Source organism: Salvelinus alpinus, chromosome 7, assembly GCF_045679555.1.
Source record: "Salvelinus alpinus chromosome 7, SLU_Salpinus.1, whole genome shotgun sequence".
Taxonomy (NCBI): Eukaryota; Metazoa; Chordata; class Actinopteri; order Salmoniformes; family Salmonidae; genus Salvelinus; species Salvelinus alpinus.
In genome coordinates this window covers 20429488-20450575 of record NC_092092.1, presented here as the reverse complement: position 1 = coordinate 20450575, position 21088 = coordinate 20429488, and the positions used below count along the sequence as shown (strand labels likewise).

Genomic DNA, 21088 nt, shown 5'->3' with positions numbered 1-21088 from the left:
AATACTTGTATGTTTGAGAAATTTTAATTATGAGATTTCTGTTGTTTGAATTTGGCGCCCTGCAATTTCACTGAGAGGTTAATGCACTTTTTACTGTAAAACACTTGTGACTGCTGATGTAAAAAGAGCTTTATAATTAATTTGTGTTTGTTTGATTGATTGATTGACTGCACTAGCCATTAGGTCAAACTTACTTGAGCTTCTTCTCGTTCTCTTGGGCCAACTCTTTCTTCAGGTACTCCAGATCCTGCTCGTGCTCCCTCCTCAGGGAACGCAAGTCTTTCTGTAGATTCTGCTTCTCCTGCGCCGCCTCTGCCAGCTTATTCTGCAGGGATGACAGAGATTCAGCATCCCCATATTCCTGCGTCAGAGAGTGGTTCTCCATCTCTTTGCCTGCTGTGAGACTCTTGGTTTGCTCTGCAGTGCAATGCTCCACGACCTCCACTGCATTCGTACCCTGTTTTTCTAAGCTAGCCAATTCTGTCTTTTGCTGTTCGATCAGTGCAGTCTTCTCAAGCAGATCATCCTTCAGGCAGCTTATTTCAGCCAGAAAGTTTACTTTGTCCACCTCTACTTCCTTAAGCTTCATCTTAATCTCCTCAAGCCTTGAGAGGGTCTCATTTGCTTTGGTCTCTTCCTGGTTCGAAACATCTCTCTGAAGTGACAATAGCTTTTCCTCGTACATGTTCTTCAAACTCTCCAATAAGCTCTCTTTCTCAAGTCTCTCACCGTTCTGCACTTGCTCAATATGTTTTTCTTGTTCTTCCTTCAGCTTGGCTAGGGCTTCCTCCTGGTTTGAAATGTCTTTCTGAAGTAATGATAGCTTTTCCTCATAAATGTCCTTCAAACTCTGTAAAGAGCTCTCTTTTTCCAGTCTTTCATCACTACGCACTTGCTCAATGCGTTTCTCCTGCTCTTCCGTCATCTTGGCCATGGCTTCCTCAAGGGAATTTTCTTTCTCCTCCAGGGTTTCCACCTGCTGCTTCTTTCTCGCTTCATCGATCTTGGCCTCTTCCAACTGTGTCTGAAGGTCTTTGATTGTCTTTTCCTTCTCCTCAAGTTGTGAGGTCAACTGTTTCCGAATCTGGCTGATTTTCTGCTCAGCTTTCTTCTTCAGCTCGGTCACTTTCCCAGCATTGTCTTTTGACAACCTCTCTTCAGCCGCCTTCAGACTCTCCTCTTTGCTCTTGAGAATCTCAGCCTTCGTCATCTCAAAGGCTTCCCTTTGCCACTCCAGCTCTTGTTTCAAAGTTTGGTTCTCTCTCTCCAGGGACTGCAGTTTCTCCTCTGTAGCCTGGAGTAGATTCCCATTCTGGGTTCTGAACTGCTCCTGGGTCTGTTGTAGATGCTCTGTGAGCTCTCGTTTCTCACTCTCCCTGATAATGTGCTGCTGCTTCAGGTCAGCAGTTAGCTGCTCACTCTCTTTCGTCCTGAGGAATAACTGCTCCTCCAGCTCACTGAGCCGGCTGTTGCAGCTCTCCACTTCCAAAGAAAGGGCACTGACTTTCTGCTCCTTTTCACTCAAGGCTTGGTCCATCTCCGACTTGCTGACGGACTGATTGTCAATGCTGGCCGTCAGCCTCTGTAAGGCCTCATTCTTCTCAGAGATCTGTTCCTCCATATCCTCAAGTCTGGTCTGCAGAGACTTGACAGTATTGTGGTTCTGAGAGAACTTGGACTCTGCTTTCGTCTTGAACTCAGTGAGTTTGTTCCTGAGGGTGTCGGCTTGCTCCACTGCAGATTTCTTCTCTTTCTCTAGTCTGTCAATGATCTCCTCCATTTGGCAAACAAGCCTCTGTCTCTCCTCCTTGTGCTGCTGATCAAGCAGTGATATGGCTTCATCCTTCCTCATATGGCTACCTGATAACTGGGTCTTCAAGTCATTTACGATACTCTCCAAGTTGCTGATACGCACAACATTTGTTTTGACATTCTCTGAGATGGTTCGGTTTTCCTCACTGAGCTGTTCGATGCAAATTACTTTTTCTGAGAGAGCTTGGGAGTGATTCTTAGCATCCCTCTGCAGAGACTCCCTCTCAGCAGTTAAGGCTTTGATATCATCTTTGTGTACATTTAGCTGAACAGTCATTTGCTCTAGTGAACTGCATAGGTTCTTATTCTCCTCTGTCCTCTGATGGAGTTGCTCCTCCAAAGTGCGTATCCTGTCAACCTTGGTAAGGATAACGTTTTTAAGATGTGCTACCTTCTTCTGATTACCCAGAACCCTCTCTTTCAACTCTCTCACTCTGCTCTCGACTCGTTCAGAGAGTTCCTTCGTACCACCTTCGATGCTGGCCTCAATTTCCCTGCAGTAACGCATCAGTTCGTTGCTAATCCCAGTGAACTGCTTCTGCAGTTCTTTTTCCTTGACTTCCAGTTGAAGAGAATGCTGTTCAAGTCTCCTCTGAACGGCCTCCCCTTCTTCACCCTTAGAAGCCTCAAGAGCTTGAAGCTGCGTCTCGGTGTCTACAAACCTCTCAGACAGAGCCTTGATCGTCTCTCTTGCCTTCTCCTCAGTCTTGCTCACCTGATCCTGGAAGGAGTTCCTCTCATTCAGAGCCGTGTTTAGATTCCTCTCAATCACCTCTACTTGCTCTTTGAACATTGCCTCAGATTGAGATAAACTCTCCATCTTGACTGCCGCTTCCTTAAGCTCGGCTTGCAGTTTCTGCACAGTGGTCTGTCTCATCACCAACTCCTCCTTCAAGTTCTTCACTTCCTGCACAACTTGCTCATTTTCGTCTTTGGTCTTTCCAAGCTGCTGGGTGACCTCCTCCAATTCCTGTACCTTCTCCTGTAGTATTTGTGTGTGTTTCTCCTGCATTTCCTCTTCCTGTTGTCCCAGCTTTCCCTGCCAATGATGCTCAAGATTTTCCTTCTCTTGCTTATGGACTTCACACTTCTTCTCTAGTTCTTCCTTGTGGTTGGCCTCAAGCTGGGACATAGCACTGTTCAGGCCTTCTGAACTTGTCTGAGACTCCATGATTTTCTCTTTACCTTGCTGTTCCTTCTGCAATAGCTCTGACTCCTTCTTTGCCAGCTCCTTTTTTGAAGATTCCTCAAGTTCCTGAAGCTTCTTCTTGAATTTCTCCTGCATCTCTTTGTTCTTTATTTTAAATTTCTCCATCTTCGCTTCCTGTGATTTCAACTTGGCCTCCATGTCTGTCTTAATGTTTTCTACCTTCTCATGAGCAGCCTTCTGGTCATCTAGCTGTTTCTTTAGTTGCTTTTCTTCCTCTTGCTTAGTGTTCAGTTCATCAGTGTAAGATGTATCCTGTTCAGAGAGCTCCTTCTTAGCCTGTTGCAACTGCTTCTCTAGCTCTTCAAGCTCCTGTACCTTTTGTTGAAGAGATTCCTCTTTCTGCTGGCAGTCACTTCGAGTTGTCACCAGTTTTTGCTCTAAATCTATCAACTGACTCTTGCACTGTGAGAGTTCATCTCTGATTTTACGGAGTTGGGCGTTAGATTTCTCAAGGCCCTTCTTTTCTGATTGGGCCTGCTTTAAACTCTTCCTAAGCTCCTCAAATTCTTTAACCTTGGCATTCCGGTCTTGAAGAACCGTCTCTGATTCTTCTTTCAGCCTTTTCTCACAGACAAGGTGAGCCTCAAGCTCCTTCTCTTTTTCCTTCAGCACCAGCGTCAACTTGTTGAGTTCTTCTTTTAGCATCTTTTCCATTCCTCCCAGGGACTGCTCATGCTGCAGTTTGATCTCCTCAATATCCACACTGTGCTTGGTCAGCACCTCCTGTAGTCTCTGCTCCAGCTCCTGCCTGGATGACCCACCAGTGTTTTCAACTGCATCCAGTCTCTCCTCGAGAACTTGCTTGCTCCTCAACACCTCCTGGAGCTCAGAGGAAAGGGCTTCCAACTCAGTTTGTTTTACATCCAGCTTCTCCATCGTCTTCTGGTTCATGTCCTCTACATGGGACTGCAACTGGACCTCTTTCTCCTTCAAGATGGTCTCCACTTCAGTTCTGTGTGTTGCCCTGAACTCCTCCATGGCAGCGTTGTGTTGGGCTAAGGCCTCCTGGTGCAGCTCTACCTTGTGCTTCTCCAGCTCCTCACGGTACTTCTCCTCTAGTGCAGTCACCTCCTCCTCATGTTTTCTCCTCAGCTCCTCCATCTGAGTGGAGAGATCATCTGATGACGGAACTGACCCAGGTTGGGAGTACCTTTCCAGAGAGCTCTCCAGTTCCAGAATTCTCTGTAATGAGATGTGTATTTATTGTATGTTTGCCATAGAATTAACCAACAATGTAAAGCTTCTAGATACATTAGAGTATATTATTTGCTGTAGAATCAACAATGTGCAGCATATTTGAATAGAGTAGCTAAACGCCAAAATATTCTAATTCCAAATATCAATAATGCATTAGTCTTTATGTATTAACTACCCGAGGACTTACAGTTCTGGTGGTCTCCAGCTCCAGACGTATTTCCTTAGCATTGGTCTCTGCCTCGGTCTCTATGGCAGCCTTCTGCAGCTCTGCATCTTCCAGGGCAAGGGCAGACTGCTGCTCCAACTCCTTGGCAGCCTGGGCCAGCTCCTCTTGACACCGCTCCTACACCAAACACACAATTCAAGTTTAAATCTGCCATATGTAACAAATACATTGGATATTTTACTCAGCACTCTCACAATAAAACAGCAATAGAAACAGCAAGACAGTGCCGGAGAAATATTCACATAATATACGTAAACATGCAGCTCAAACACTTTGGTCAAAACTATAGCCGAGTTTGTTTTGCAGTATATGTGTAGAGAGGACAAAATACAGTATTAAAATATATTAACTTACCACGGCCTGGTTGACTCGAGCGCTGAGCTCCTGTTCTTTACTGGCCAGTGCTTCACTATGTAGCTTCTCCATCTCTGCCATCTTCTCCTCTGAGGATTTCTACAACACAAATAGCAACACAATATTACACCTTCAAATGATTGCAATGGATGGGTAAATACAGGTAGTCCATCGTGGCTCAGTTGGTAAGAGCATGCTGTTGACTATATATGTAGTTATTCAGGGAATTAAGGTCAGAATACAGCGTATCTGTAGACACACCTCCGCCACACCTTTATATCTTAGATCTCCACCTGAATGAATAGCGGGTGAATAGCATGCTATTCTCATGCTTGATTTCAAGTCCAGAATACACACAGAGAGAAAAGTGCATAAAAAGGGAATTATGTTTAATTTACGTGCGCTTTTAACTCTGGTCGTAAATCGGCCCCTTAGTAAATTTACAGGGATTGAAATGGAATTGACGCCAACCCTGCTCTTGGTACTGGGTGAGTAGTGATTGTGTACTACTGCATAAGTACTGAGTGAGTATTTCATTAGTATTTTTATGTACAGTAGATGTCCCTCACCTTCATGATGGTGACCACCTCCTGCTTGACCCTGGTGAGCTCCTGCTGCAGGCTCCTCCTCTCCTCTTCCCCGGCCCGCTCTACCTCCTTCACCTGTTCCTCCAGCTGGAGTTGCAGCAGCCTCCGTGCCTCCTCAACCCTCTGGGCCATGGCCAGAGCCTTCTCTAGCTCCTCAAACCCTGGGGGAAGGTGCAAACACACATCGTTGGTTAGATACGGTACATGTACAACTTACACATTGCTAAAGAGGAAGAGGAGATCCACTGACCTGCTTTCTCAGACTTCTCTTTCTGCTCCTGCAGTTCCTCTCTCTGGGCGGCGGCCATCTTGCTTCTGGAGCGGAGCTGGGCGATCTCCTCCTCCTTCATCTCCAGAGTCTCATGCATCTGACGCTTTGTCTCTGCAATGACCATGCCCTGAAGGTACAGCCATGATTGGATTGAATTTAATTTTACTTTCAGAATAAAATAATACATGATGTATATCAACAATACGTGTATGTGATCCCGGAGGATAGCACATTAATGAACACACTTACACTACATGTCCAAAAGTCGAACACCTCATTCCAAATGACTTGGAGTTGGTCCCCCCTTTGCTGCTATAACAGCCTCCACTCTTTTTGGAAGGCTTTCCACTAGATGTTGGAACATTGCTGATGGGATTTGCTTCCATTCAGCCACAAGAGCACTGATATTGGGTGATTAGGTCTGGCTCGCAGTCGGCGTTCCAATTCATCCCAAAGGTGTTCGATGGGGTTGAGGTCAGGGCTCTGTGCAGGCCAGTTAAGTTCTTCCACACTGATCTCAACAAACAATTTCTGTATGGACCTTGCGTTGGTCACGTGAGCATTGTCATGCTGAAACTGGAAAGGGCATTCCCCAAACTGTTGCCACAAAGTTGGAAGCACAGAATCATCTAGAATGTCATTGTACTGTATGCTGTAGCATTAAGATTTCCCTTCACTGGAACTAAGGGACCTAGCCCAAACCATGAAAAACAGCCCCAGACCATTATTCCTCCTCCACCAAACGTTACAGCTGGCACTATGCATTGGGGCAGGTAGCGTTCTCCCAGCATCTGCCGAACCCAGATTCGTCCGTATGACTAGCAAATGGTGAAGCGTGATTCATCACTCCAGAGAACGTGTTTCCACAGCTCCAGAGTCCAATGGCGGCGAGCTATACATCACTAAAGCCGACGCTTGGCATTGCGAATGGTGATCTTAGGCTTGTGTGAGGCTGCACGGCCATGGAAACCCATTTCACGAAGCTCCCGGCGAACAGTTCTTGTGCTGACGTTGCTTCCAGAGGCAGTTTGGAACTCGGTAGTGAGTGTTGCAACCGAGGACAGACAATTTCTACGTGCCACGCACTTCAGCACTCGGTGATCCCCTTCTGTGAGCTTCTGTGGCCTACCACTTGTTGTTGCTCCTAGACGTTCCCACTTTACATTAACAGCACTTACCGTTGACCGGGGAAGCTCTAGCAGGGCAGAAATTTGACAAACTGACTTGTTGGAAAGGTGGCATCCTATGACAGTGCCACAATGAATGTCACTGAGCTCTTCAGTATATATATATATATATATATATATATATATATGAGTGTATTTCCAAATAGGTCCTCAATAAAAAAAACAATATTTGCACTGTTATGATTGTCTCCTACGTAGCATGTCTTAATCAAACTCAAGGCCCCTAAATTGTTTCTAACCATTATGCTGTGCCTCTAACACTAACCCATATTCATCAGTGTGACCTCACAAGTCACACACACACACACACACACACACACACACACACACACACACACACACACACACACACACACACACACACACACACACACACACACACACACACACACACACACACACACACACACCTCTCCTGCAGAGCCAGAGGATAATGGTCAAGCGCAACAATCGTGGATAGAGTGTTTCTGTCATCTCTGCACTCAGGGGCATAGCACAAACATGTCTATATTTCACAGATTCACACTAAGCAGGAGTGCGAAGGACATTTAAGGGGCACTCAACGTTAGGACCAGAATGGTGGAGGCTGGTGGAAGGAGGGAGCAATCGATGAATGGGGTAATTGTAATGTCTGGAATGGAATGAAAGGAAAGGTATACAACACTTCAAACACCGGGTATCCATGTGTTGTCTTAGGATTCCATTCTAGCCATTACGATGAGCCTGATTTGAAGTGCCACCAGCCTCCACTGACTCAGAAGCTTAAAAGGGAGCTTCAATCAAGATATATGACCAACCTTAAAAAGGAAAGTTAACTGACGTTTCAGCTTATTTCCGACGTACCTATGGTGGTGTTGTTTTATTCAAACAGTTTTTAAGTTCGTTAGCTGGCTTAGCAAGGTCCAGAATCTCATGGCTAGCATTTATAAGCCCTCTTCACTCACCTTGTCCTGCTCCAGCTGTTCAATAAGGTTCTTAGCATCACGCAGCTGGGTGATGAGCTTGGTCTTCTCTGTGGTGTGCAGCTCCTGTAGTGCAGACAAGACAAACGGAAGGAAATATATAAAAATGGGTTCATGTGCAAGGTATCAAAGCAACAGTGAAGGCACGGAGAACAGACAGATTGAAGGAGAGATCAGATAATATATATATTGAAGGTTGAAGGTGCTCTTTGGGTTGGGAAATAATGGACCATCTTTGAAAGTAAAAGATGGATTAATCTGCAAGTCATCAAAAGGAACAGGAGCGCCGCTGTAGTAAAGGAACAGGAGCACCGCTGTAGTAAAGGAACAGGAGCACCGCTGTAGTAAAGGAACAGGAGCACCGCTGTAGTAATAAAGGAACAGGAGCACCGCTGTAGTAATAAAGGAACAGGAGCACCGCTGTAGTAAAGGAACAGGAGCCCCGCTGTAGTAAAGGAACAGGAGCCCCGCTGTAGTAAAGGAACAGGAGCGCCGCTGTAGTAAAGGAACAGGAGCGCCGCTGTAGTAAAGGAACAGGAGCGCCGCTGTAGTAAAGGAACAGGAGCACCGCTGTAGTAAAGGAACAGGAGCACCGCTGTAGTAAAGGAACAGGAGCGCCGCTGTAGTAAAGGAACAGGAGCGCCGCTGTAGTAAAGGAACAGGAGCACCGCTGTAGTAAAGGAACAGGAGCGACACTGTAGTAAAGGAACAGGAGCCCCGCTGTAGTAAAGGAACAGGAGCACCGCTGTAGTAAAGGAACAGGAGCCCCGCTGTAGTAAAGGAACAGAAGCGCCGCTGTAGTAAAGGAACAGGATCCCCGCTGTAGTAAAGGAACAGGAGCGCCGCTGTAGTAAAGGAACAGGAGCGCCGCTGTAGTAAAGGAACAGGAACACCGCTGTAGTAAAGGAACAGGAGCACCGCTGTAGTAAAGGAACAGGAGCACCGCTGTAGTAAAGGAACAGGGGCGCCGCTGTAGTAAAGGAACAGGAGCGCCGCTGTAGTAAAGGAACAGGAGCCCCGCTGTAGTAAAGGAACAGGAGCGCCGCTGTAGTAAAGGAACAGGAGCCCCGCTGTAGTAAAGGAACAGGAGCGCCGCTGTAGTAAAGGAACAGGAGCGCCGCTGTAGTAAAGGAACAGGAGCGCCGCTGTAGTAAAGGAACAGGAGCGCCGCTGTAGTAAAGGAACAGGAGCACCGCTGTAGTAAAGGAACAGGAGCACCGCTGTAGTAAAGGAACAGGAGCCCCGCTGTAGTAAAGGAACAGGAGCCCCGCTGTAGTAAAGGAACAGGAGCCCCGCTGTAGTAAAGGAACAGGGGCGCCGCTGTAGTAAAGGAACAGGAGCGCCGCTGTAGTAAAGGAACAGGAGCGCCGCTGTAGTAAAGGAACAGGAGCGCCGCTGTAGTAAAGGAACAGGAGCCCCGCTGTAGTAAAGGAACAGGAGCGCCGCTGTAGTAAAGGAACAGGGGCGCCGCTGTAGTAAAGGAACAGGAGCACCGCTGTAGTAAAGGAACAGGAGCCCCGCTGTAGTAAAGGAACAGGAGCCCCGCTGTAGTAAAGGAACAGGAGCCCCGCTGTAGTAAAGGAACAGGGGCGCCGCTGTAGTAAAGGAACAGGAGCGCCGCTGTAGTAAAGGAACAGGAGCGCCGCTGTAGTAAAGGAACAGGAGCGCCGCTGTAGTAAAGGAACAGGAGCCCCGCTGTAGTAAAGGAACTGGAGCGCCGCTGTAGTAAAGGAACAGGAGCGCCGCTGTAGTAAAGGAACAGGAGCGCCGCTGTAGTAAAGGAACAGGAGCGCCGCTGTAGTAAAGGAACAGGAGCGCCGCTGTAGTAAAGGAACAGGAGCGCCGCTGTAGTAAAGGAACAGGAGCGCCGCTGTAGTAAAGGAACAGGAGCGCCGCTGTAGTAAAGGAACAGGAGCGCCGCTGTAGTAAAGGAACAGGAGCACCGCTGTAGTAAAGGAACAGGAGCACCGCTGTAGTAAAGGAACAGGAGCACCGCTGTAGTAAAGGAACAGGAGCCCCGCTGTAGTAAAGGAACAGGAGCCCCGCTGTAGTAAAGGAACAGGGGCGCCGCTGTAGTAAAGGAACAGGAGCGCCGCTGTAGTAAAGGAACAGGAGCGCCGCTGTAGTAAAGGAACAGGAGCGCCGCTGTAGTAAAGGAACAGGAGCGCCGCTGTAGTAAAGGAACAGGAGCGCCGCTGTAGTAAAGGAACAGGAGCGCCGCTGTAGTAAAGGAACAGGAGCACCGCTGTAGTAAAGGAACAGGAGCGCCGCTGTAGTAAAGGAACAGGAGCGCCGCTGTAGTAAAGGAACAGGAGCGCCGCTGTAGTAAAGGAACTGGGGCGCCGCTGTAGTAAAGGAACTGGGGCGCCGCTGTAGTAAAGGAACAGGAGCGCAGCTGTAGTAAAGGAACAGGAGCCCCGCTGTAGTAAAGGAACAGGAGCGCCGCTGTACTTAATAACACTGAACTGAAATTCGACAACCAACTACCCCTCATAACCTTTAAGCAGGGGTACAAACACCAGATTTCAGACAAATGGATGCATAATTCGTTACAACATATTGTTTAAAATCATCAGGATGGTGCTCAGATTATTGTACAGGTTGCCCTCGCATGAACCTCCAGGCTCTTTGCTTGTAGCCTGGTCCCATATGAGTTTGTGTTGTATAGCCAACTCCTATGGTCGTTTCAAATAACAATGAATACAGCACAAACAGCTCTCAGAACAGGCTACTTTCCTGGTTAGAAAAAAGTTAAGTAAAACAAGGAAGTACCAAGACAGGTTGCAAAATGTTTCTGCATGGCAGGCAGAGAGTCTCCCTACACCATCCATGAGGCCAGGCCACCACAGCCACAAGGCGGTTGTCAACAGAGGCCGCATACGAGGCCAACTAAACCAACACACAGACCACGTTAGGTTGGGTTAGCAGCAGTGGTCTGTAGTGTAGCTAGCACGTCACTATGAAACTACTGTGTGAGAACATACAATAAAGTAAATAATAATTTAACGCAAATACCAAACAGACCACAACGCCATATAAATACCAGATCCCAAAGGTGAAATGGTGGCCTGAGAGACAGACAGCTGCTGTCTGTTTTACAGGGTGTGGGGGGGGTGTGTGTGTGTGTGGATGAGCAAGCCCCTCCACGCTAGTTAGGAGAGCTGAGCGCCTGTTAACCTCTGGCTCTTTCTGTCACAGGAACAGCCCTGTTCTCAGACACTGGCCAGGTTCTCTCACACACACACACACACACACACACACACACACACACACACACACACACACACACACACACACACACACACACACACACACACACCTCTGCCCATCACACTTAGATGCAGAGCTATTGTCTGTTATCACAGGCCTGTTCTGACGCCCAGCATCACTCACGGCCGCTAGTGAAAACGACAGACACCACAGCCAAACTAAACTATGTACTTATTATTCCACCAAAGAACAATGTTGTGGTATTAAACTGAATAAATGTCACAAAGTTAGCTAAATGACATGACCTTGGTCAGCCCCTGGGATGAGTCGTAAATAGCACCCTATTCCCTACATATGGCACCCTTTTCCATACATTGTGTACTTTGGAGCTCTGTCTCGTTATGAGGGCCTCACCCTTTCCGAGCAGTAGTGTGTGTGTGTGTGTGTGTGTGTGTGTGTCATAGAAATAGATAGTGAAGCCACAGACCAGGCACATGATCACTAAACCATCAAGACTCCATTGGATGATTTATAAAACAGTGTTGTGAAATATGTTACTGTTCACACCATAGTGTTCAATTCTGTGGTTCAGACACTCACTCTTCAGCCCCATATAATGAACTCCTTTCAAAACTACAGTGTACTAAGTACAGGTGGCCATATGTGGAAAATGGTCTTCTAAAATGTGTATTCCAGGGTGAAGGGTAAGCTATCTTTCCAGAAAAGTTGATTAGAAGAGCCATGTGACGGTTTCTAAACACAATGGCTAATTGTAACGGCCGGAATGCAATATTGATAATTTATGATTACGTGTTTCATACCGTTCCATTTACTCCATTCCAGCCATGGAATACTATCACAATACATCATCTCCATTTCTCCCTCCACCAGCCTCCAATGACATTGGTTAACACACCTTGGTTTTCTCCAGCTCCTGCAGTCTCTCCTGCAGCTGCTCCCGCAGAGTGTCGTTCTCACTGGTCAGCTGGGCACTGCGCTCCTTGTGTGTCTTCAGCAGCTCCTTACACTTCTGGAGCAGATTCTCCTGGCGCGTCACCCTCTTCTGCAGCACCTCCATGCTTTTAGATGGGTCAGTGATGCCCTCTGCTGTTTGGAAGAGGTAACACAGCTTAGTGAGAAAGGGATTCCCATGGAGAGATACATGTTCTATTACATAGATATACATACTGTATATATGTTCTAATCCTATCCATGGTTTTCACTGGGTCAGCGCTGCCTTCTGCAGTTTAGATGAGGTAACGCGGCTCAGTCAGAAAAAGGGGAGTACTGAGGCGTTAAGGAAAGGGGGATAACTAGTCAGTTGTACAATTCAATGCATTCAACTGAAATGTGTCTTCCGCATTTAACCCAACCCCTCTGAATAAGAGGATTGATGTTGTGGTTTTATGTGTTAAAGGGATAGTTCACATACATTACACATTGGTTTCCTTACCCTGTGAGCAGTCTATGGACAAGGTATGACAGCTATCCATGCTTTGGATTAGTGTCCCTGGCACTGTTTCCACATGCTAATGTTTCAGCATTTGTGGCACAAATCCCATTTAAATCATGGGACCAATATTTGCATTTTTCACAATTCATGTTCAAAACATCTATAAGTCACTTTGTTGAGCTTTACAACGATTTGAGATACTTTCTGATGATTTTAAATGAAGTTAAATAATGGTTAAATAAAATAAATAAAACGTGTGTAAAATGCTAATAAATAAAACGTGTGTAAAATGCTAATAATCGGTCCCATGACTTGAATGGGATTTGTGCCACAAACGCTAAACCATTTGAATGTTTAAACAGTGCCAGGGAAACTAAATCAAAGCATGGATTGCCGTCATACCTTGTCTATAGACTGCTTACAGGGTAAGGAAACCAATGTGTAATTTCGTAATTTGGGTGATTAATCCCTTTAAATATACTCAATAAATGTGATAAAAGACAAATGGCTCTAAACATTTCAACACTACATTACTCAGACCTGGGTGAAAATAGTATTTGAAATCCAAACACTATGTGTTTGGTTTAGCCTGCCTAGAGTGCCAGAGCTGTAGAGGGTTTGCACCTTAGGCACTATTCAATTGGTTACATTGCACCAGACAATACTATTTGAACCCAGGTCTGCTACTGTCCATCTACACATCATCATCTATCAGGGGTGTGAGTCAGCATAGTGTCTGTACTGTATAGTCTAATCGACCTGGCCCGGGTACCCTGGAAGGATATTGACCTCATCCCGTCAGTTGAGGATGCCTGGTCATTCTTTAAAAGTTAGTTCCTCACCATATTAGACAAGCATGCTCCGTTCAAAAAATGCAGAACCAAGAACAGATATAGCCCTTGGTTCACTCCAGACCTGACTGCCCTCGACCAGCACAAAAACATCCTGTGGCGAACTGCAATAGCATCGAAGAGCCCCCGCAATATGCAACTGTTCAGGGAAGTCAGGAACCAATACACGCAGTCAGTCAGGAAAGCAAAGGCCAGCTTTTTCAAGCAGAAATTTGCATCCTGTAGCTCTAACTCCAAAAAGTTCTGGGATACTGTAAAGTCCATGGAAAACAAGAGCACCTCCTCCCAGCTGCCCACTGCACTGAGGCTAGGTAACACGGTCACCACTGATAAGTCCGTGATAATCGAAAACTTCAACAAACATTTCTCAATGGCTGGCCATGCCTTCCTCCTGGCGACTCCAACCTTGGCCAACAGCCCCGCCCCCCCCGCTGCTACTCGCCCAAGCCTCCCCAGCTTCTCCTTTACCCATATCCAGATAGCAGATGTTCTGAAAGAGCTGGAAAACCTGGACCCATACAAATCAGCTGGGCTTGACAATCTGGACCCCCTATTTCTGAAACTGTCCGCCGCCATTGTCGCACCCCCTATTACCAGCCTGTTCAACCTCTCCTTCGTATCATCTGAGATCCCCAAGGATTGGAAAGCTGCCCCGGTCATCCCCCTCTTCAAAGGGGGAGACACCCTGGACCCAAACTGTTACAGACCTATATCCATCCTGCCCTGCCTATCTAAGGTCTTCGAAAGCCAAGTCAACAAACAGATCACTGACCATCTCGAATCCCACCGTACCTTCTCCGCTGTGCAATCCGGTTTCCGAGCCGGTCACGGGTGCACCTCAGCCACGCTCAAGGTACTAAACGATATCATAACCGCCATCGATAAAAGACATTACTGTGCAGCCGTCTTCATCGACCTGGCCAAGGCTTTCGACTCTGTCAATCACCATATTCTTATCGGCAGACTCAGTAGCCTCGGTTTTTCTAATGACTGCCTTGCCTGGTTCACCAACTACTTTGCAGACAGAGTTCAGTGTGTCAAATCGGAGGGCATGTTGTCCGGTCCTCTGGCAGTCTCTATGGGGGTACCACAGGGTTCAATTCTCGGGCCGACTCTTTTCTCTGTATACATCAATGATGTTGCTCTTGCTGCGGGCGATTCCCTGATCCACCTCTACGCAGACGACACCATTCTATATACTTCCGGCCCTTCCTTGGACACTGTGCTATCTAACCTCCAAACGAGCTTCAATGCCATACAACACTCCTTCCGTGGCCTCCAACTGCTCTTAAACGCTAGTAAAACCAAATGCATGCTTTTCAACCGTTCGCTGCCTGCACCCGCACGCCTGACTAGCATCACCACCCTGGACGGTTCCGACCTAGAATATGTGGACATCTATAAGTACCTAGGTGTCTGGCTAGACTGCAAACTCTCCTTCCAGACTCATATCAAACATCTCCAATCCAAAATCAAATCAAGAATCGGCTTTCTATTCCGCAACAAAGCCTCCTTCACTCACGCCGCCAAACTTACCCTAGTAAAACTGACTATCCTACCGATCCTCGACTTCGGCGATGTCATCTACAAAATAGCTTCCAATACTCTACTCAGCAAACTGGATGCAGTTTATCACAGTGCCATTCGTTTTGTTACTAAAGCACCTTATACGACCCACCACTGCGACCTGTATGCCCTAGTCGGCTGGCCCTCGCTACATATTCGTCGTCAGACCCACTGGCTCCAGGTCATCTACAAGGCTATGCTAGGTAAAGTGCCGCCTTATCTCAGTTCACTGGTCACGATGGCTACACCCACCCGCAGCACGCGCTCCAGCAGGTGTATCTCACTGATCATCCCTAAAGCCAAAACCTCATTTGGACGCCTTTCCTTCCAGTTCTCTGCTGCCTGCGACTGGAACGAATTGCAAAAATCTCTGAAGTTGGAGACTTTTATCTCCCTCAACAACTTTAAAAATCTGCTATCCGAGCAGCTAACCGATCGCTGCAGCTGTACATAGTCCATCTGTAAACTACCCACCCAATTTACCTACCTCACCCCCCATACTGCTTTTATTTATTTACTTTTCTGCTCTTTTGCACACCAGTATCTCTTCTTGCACATGATCATCTGATGATTTATCACTCCAGTGTTAATCTGCTAAATTGTAATTATTCGATTTATTGCCTACCTCATGCCTTTTGCACACATTGTATATAGATTCTCTTTTTTTCTACCATGTTATTGACTTGTTTATTGTTTACTCCATGTGTAACTCTGTGTTGTCTGTTCACACTGCTATGCTTTATCTTGGCCAGGTCGCAGTTGCAAATGAGAACTTGTTCTCAACTAGCCTACCTGGTTAAATAAAGGTGAAAAAAAAAATGAAAAAAAAAATAGTACCTGCGTCTTTGAAGGGGCTCAGTGGGGCAGAGGCGGAGTCTGGAGCATCTTCAGCCTGGAGAGGATGTTCAACCTCAGGAGCCAGAGCTCCACCAGGAATCCCCTTCAGATGTTTCTTCATCAGGGCAACCTGGCAGAGGAGGAGGGATCACACAGTCAAAACACAGAGCAACACAGGCTGAAGACCAGATATTATTCTACAGTCAAGATTATACTGACAGTGTTCAGCATACACTCATTGAAACACATTTTATATTAAATCAGTTGTAGAAATGTTATCATTGTTCTTATACTTTGAGTATGTTGTTGTACAGATCAGTGGGGGCAAATGCCAACGTGATGCATTTTACATTGAACAAAAATGTAACAAAACGTGAAAACTGCACTATATTGTATATAAACACCTGGGTCTGAAGCACAGTAATCATCTGGTCCTTCTCCTCCAGGGCAGCATCAAACTCCTCCTGAAGGTGCTTCTTAGCCTGCTGGTCCATGTGCAACTCCTGGGGAGAAACATTGTCATATAACACATTGCCTTAATACACACAGCTCTTGGTGAGGAATATAGTGTGTTTGCGATCACCTACACTGCAGTCGTACCACTCAGAATGACTGATTTACAATAACACCCTACTTCCCTAATAACTACTCACTATGAGACCCAGATTAGTAGTTCTGTGAATTGCCTTGCTCCCACTGATCGCCTTATTATCACAATCATGAGCCAGAGAAGTGTTCCAATACTTCCTACATGCAGGGCACACTGCACCATTTCAACCAGGGAAAGTTTTCTTTCCTACAAACACAGGTGAGAGTCTCAGTGAATTACATCACACAAGTTCAAACAAGTCACCTGCAATGCCTTATCGTGTTCTGATAATGAAAATATGCTGTTTTCTCCACTCCCTACCGCTTGTTTTAGCTAACCTACTGCTCATTCCTCTCTTTCATTGAGTTAGCTGAGCTCCTGCCTCACTTTCCTTGTCTTAGCTAATCAACTGCTCCTTCCTCTCTTTCCTTGGCTTAGCTATTGTTCCGTCCTCACTTTCCTTGTCTTAGCTAACCTACTGCTCCGTCCTTGGCTTAGCTAACCTACTGCTCCGTCCTTGGCTTAGCTAACCTACTGCTCCGTCCTTGGCTTAGCTAACCTACTGCTCCGTCCTTGGCTTAGCTAACCTACTGCTCCGTCCTTGGCTTAGCTAACCTACTGCTCCGTCCTTGGCTTAGCTAACCTACTGCTCCGTCCTTGGCTTAGCTAACCTACTGCTCCGTCCTTGGCTTAGCTAACCTACTGCTCCGTCCTTGGCTTAGCTAACCTACTGCTCCGTCCTTGGCTTAGCTAACCTACTGCTCCGTCCTTGGCTTAGCTAACCTACTGCTCCGTCCTTGGCTTAGCTAACCTACTGCTCCGTCCTTGGCTTAGCTAACCTACTGCTCCGTCCTTGGCTTAGCTAACCTACTGCTCCGTCCTTGGCTTAGCTAACCTACTGCTCCGTCCTTGGCTTAGCTAACCTACTGCTCCGTCCTTGGCTTAGCTAACCTACTGCTCCGTCCTTGGCTTAGCTAACCTACTGCTCCGTCCTTGGCTTAGCTAACCTACTGCTCCGTCCTTGGCTTAGCTAACCTACTGCTCCGTCCTTGGCTTAGCTAACCTACTGCTCCGTCCTTGGCTTAGCTAACCTACTGCTCTGTCCTTGGCTTAGCTAACCTACTGCTCTTGACTTCCTTCCTTTGGCTCAGCTCCTGTTTTTTGGGTCAGGACAGAAAGATTTCAGGACTTCCACCTCTAATGCTGTGACAGTGGTTGCCTGCATCCTAAAAGCTTTTGAGTTCAGAGAGAGTAACGGGTCATAACAGAGTAAAATAAGACCCCATAGACAGTACATAGTAAGGGATAGTAAGACAAAAATAGTACAGACATATACTGGTATTTAACAGAAACAGATGGTGTTCATGGTCACACTCTCGTACCTCTCTCAACTCCCCTATCCTACGGAGAGCTTTGTCTTGACTCTGACTGAGTATGGCCTGAGGGGAAAAGCAGAAAAGACTTCATCAGCATTCAGCGAGTGTGGATAAAAGCATTCCTCCATCCTCCCAATAGTACAGAGCATCACTATATGTAATCTGGTGTTGAGGTGGTTTATGAAAATCACCTGGGTCTTCTCCTTATCTCTCTGAACTGTTCTGTAGGTAGTGACCAACTGTAGAGAGACAGACACACACAGAGAGAGAAGGAGAATGGTTAGAAAGGTAAATCAAATATAGCTGTACATACAGAGATATACAGTATATCCAGAAAGTATTCAGACCCCTTGACTTCCACATTGTTATATTACAGTCTAATTTTGAAAATTGATTAAATCATTTTCCCTCTCATCAATCTACACACAATACTCCATAGCGACAAAGCAAAAACAGGTTCTTAGAAATTGTTACACACATTTTTTTTAACATACACTACCGTTCAAAAGTTTGGGGTCACTTAGAAATATCATTGTTTTTGAAAGAAGCACATTTTTTGTCCATTAAAATAACATCAAATTGATCAGAAAAACAGTGTAGACATTGTTCATGTTGTAAATGACTATTGTAGCTGGAAACAGCTGATTTTTAATGGAATATCTACATAGGCGTACAGAGGCCCATTATCAGCAACCATCACTCCTGTGTTCCAATGGCACGTTGTGTTAGCTAATCCAAATTGATCGTTTTAAAAGGCAAATTGATCATTAGAAAACCCTTTTGCAATTATGTTAGCCCAGCTGAAAACTGTTGTCCTGATTAAAGAAGCAATAAAACTGGCCTTCTTTAGACTAGTTGAGTATCAGGAGCATCAGCATTTATGGGTTCGATTACAGGCTCGAAATGGCCAGAAACAAAGAACTTTCTTCTGAAACTCGTCAGTCTATTCTTGTTCTGAGAAATTAAGTCTATTCCATGCGAGAAATTGCCAAGAAACTGAAGATCTCGTACAACGCTGTGTAATCAATGGAAACAGCATGCACCGGAGATCAATTTCGAGTCTCATAGCAAAGGGTCTGAATACTTATGTAAATAAGGTATTTCTGTGTTTTATTTTGAATACATTTGCAAACATTTCTAAAAACCTGTTTTCACTTTGTCATGATAGGGTAGTGTGTAGATTGATGAGGATTATTGATTTTTTCCATCCATTTTGGAATGAGGCATGTAACAAAATGTGTAAAAAGTCAAAGGATCTGAATACTTTCTGAATGCACTGTATGCATAGCAGGCCAACTCCCTACTCTGGTCATCTGTATTTGAGACCAACTGGATGAGCGAGAGAAGACTGATCATAGTGACTTGTACATCCCATAGAGGTGTATTGTAGACATACAGCAGGCCACCTCCCTGTTTTAGCCGTTCTGAATGACTTGCTGAACTGGTAATTACCTGATAATTATTTAGTGATTACACTGATTTCTTTTGAGACTGATTTCCACAAGCCCCACTAAAGGATGTACCATGTAGTACCACTGCTGTAGTGTCTCATGACCCCCACCTCTGAGTATTTCCCTCTGTAGTTCCCCAGGCTCTTCTCCACCCTGTGTAGCCGATGGATCAGCTGTTCTTTAGACAGGGCCGGCAGGGACTCAGGGCTACCATACGACTCCTCTGCCTCGCTCTCGATGTCTGATGGAGGGTCGTAGGCTGGGGTGGCAGAGGGGGAGGCCAGGGGCTCACTCTCCCCCAGGGGGGTGAGGGAGTTGAGAGAGGGGCTGCGGTTCAGGCTCTCTTTAGACGGGGAACGGAAGAGGCCCTCGGCTCGGCTGGCACCGCGGAGGAGGAGAGACTCCACAGAGGGGACGCGGAGCTGTAGCTTCTGGGCAAACGACTGGGGCTCTTCTCTCTGTATGAGGATGGACAGGAGAGTGTATTACTTTAAGTTATTCATTTCCAGATGGCAGTCAACTATATTGAACTGAAACACATGGGAATGTACATAGATAGCTAGAGACACGTGGGATATGAATGAGTGTTTCCACATGCATGGGTTAAAGATAATCAACTAAACTTGTCTCAGGATTGTAAGTTGGTGGTTGAAGATATCCCTCTAGTGGTGTGGGGGCTGTGCTTTGGCAAAGTGGGTGGGGTTATATCCTTCCTGTTTGGCCCTGTCCGGGGGTTTCTTCTGATGGGGCCACAGTGTCTCCTGACCCCTCCTGTCTCAGCCTCCAGTATTTATGCTGCAGTAGTTTATGTGTCGGGGGGCTAGGGTCAGTTGGTTATACCTGGAGTACTTCTCCTATCTTATCCAGTGTCCTGTGTGAATTTAAGTATGCTCTCTCTAATTCTCTCGTTCTCTCTTTCTTTCTCTCTCTCGGAGGACCTGAGCCCTAGGACCATACGTCAGGACTACCGGGCATGATGACTCCTTGCTGTCCCCAGTCCGCCTGGCCTTGCTGCTATTCCACTTTCAGCTGTTCTGCCTGCGGTTATGGAACCGCCACCTGTCCCAGACCTGCTATTTTCAACTCTTAATGATCGGCTATGAAAAGCCAACTGAAAATTATTCATGATTATTATTTGACCATGCTTGTCACTTATGAATATTTTGAACATCTTGGCATAGTTCTGTTATAATCTCCACCCGGCACAGCCAGAAGAGGACTGGCCACCCCTCATAGCCTGGTTCCTCTCTAGGTTTCTTCCTAGGTTTTGGCCTTTCTAGGGAGTTTTTCCTAGCCACCGTGCTTCTACACCTGCATTGCTTGCTGTTTGGGGTTTTAGGCTGGGTTTCTGTACAGCACTTCGAGATATTAGCTGATGTACGAAGGGCTATATAAAATAAACTTGATTTAAACCACTCCTATTGTTAGGCCTAGACTTTATCCAAATGGCACATTTATCAGAATGCATCTTCCTCTGCAGCTGATTAGGCCTAACTGGCATAGCATCTTAACTTGTATTCTTAGTTGCTTTATTACCTCTTCAGGACACATCAATAACCACATTTAAATGGAAACAGAAAAGCCAGAGAAAGGTGTTAGGAGAATGAGGTAACTTGCCTGAGGAGAAGCCCTCCCATCTCCATTGATGCTTCCTCTAGGTGATCCTGTGGCACTTCTCCTGCCACTCTATAGCAGGAGGCAGGAGAGAAAGAGGTTAGAACAACCTAGGCCATGGTTAAACCAGGGCTGTGTCTGTAATGGCACACTATTCCCTATATACAGTAGTGAAAAACTTTTGACCACTACTTTTGACTATGGGCCCTGGTGACAAAGTAGTGCACTATATAGGGGCCATAGTGAATAGGGTGCAATTTCAGACGCAGCCCTGGTACCTGGACCTGTTAGTCTTCCATATGTCCCACACCCAGCCATCGTGCACAGTACCGCTA

General features: G+C 46.3%; 1 protein-coding gene across 1 annotated transcript in view; it reads right to left on the bottom strand.

Annotated features, from left to right (window-relative positions):
- Positions 1 to 21088, bottom strand: part of golga4 (golgin A4) — a 66240-nt gene that overhangs the window by 28369 nt on the left and 16783 nt on the right. The window contains exons 4-16 of the mRNA XM_071409363.1: positions 20757 to 20825; positions 19250 to 19597; positions 17880 to 17927; positions 17695 to 17751; positions 16128 to 16226; positions 15724 to 15853; positions 11933 to 12123; positions 7789 to 7872; positions 5637 to 5784; positions 5369 to 5547; positions 4800 to 4898; positions 4407 to 4562; positions 195 to 4204 (exon numbers count right to left, since the gene is read on the bottom strand). Of these exons, the coding sequence (XP_071265464.1) occupies positions 195 to 4204; positions 4407 to 4562; positions 4800 to 4898; positions 5369 to 5547; positions 5637 to 5784; positions 7789 to 7872; positions 11933 to 12123; positions 15724 to 15853; positions 16128 to 16226; positions 17695 to 17751; positions 17880 to 17927; positions 19250 to 19597; positions 20757 to 20825 (5618 nt within the window). The remainder of the gene's footprint in view (positions 1 to 194; positions 4205 to 4406; positions 4563 to 4799; positions 4899 to 5368; positions 5548 to 5636; positions 5785 to 7788; positions 7873 to 11932; positions 12124 to 15723; positions 15854 to 16127; positions 16227 to 17694; positions 17752 to 17879; positions 17928 to 19249; positions 19598 to 20756; positions 20826 to 21088) is intronic.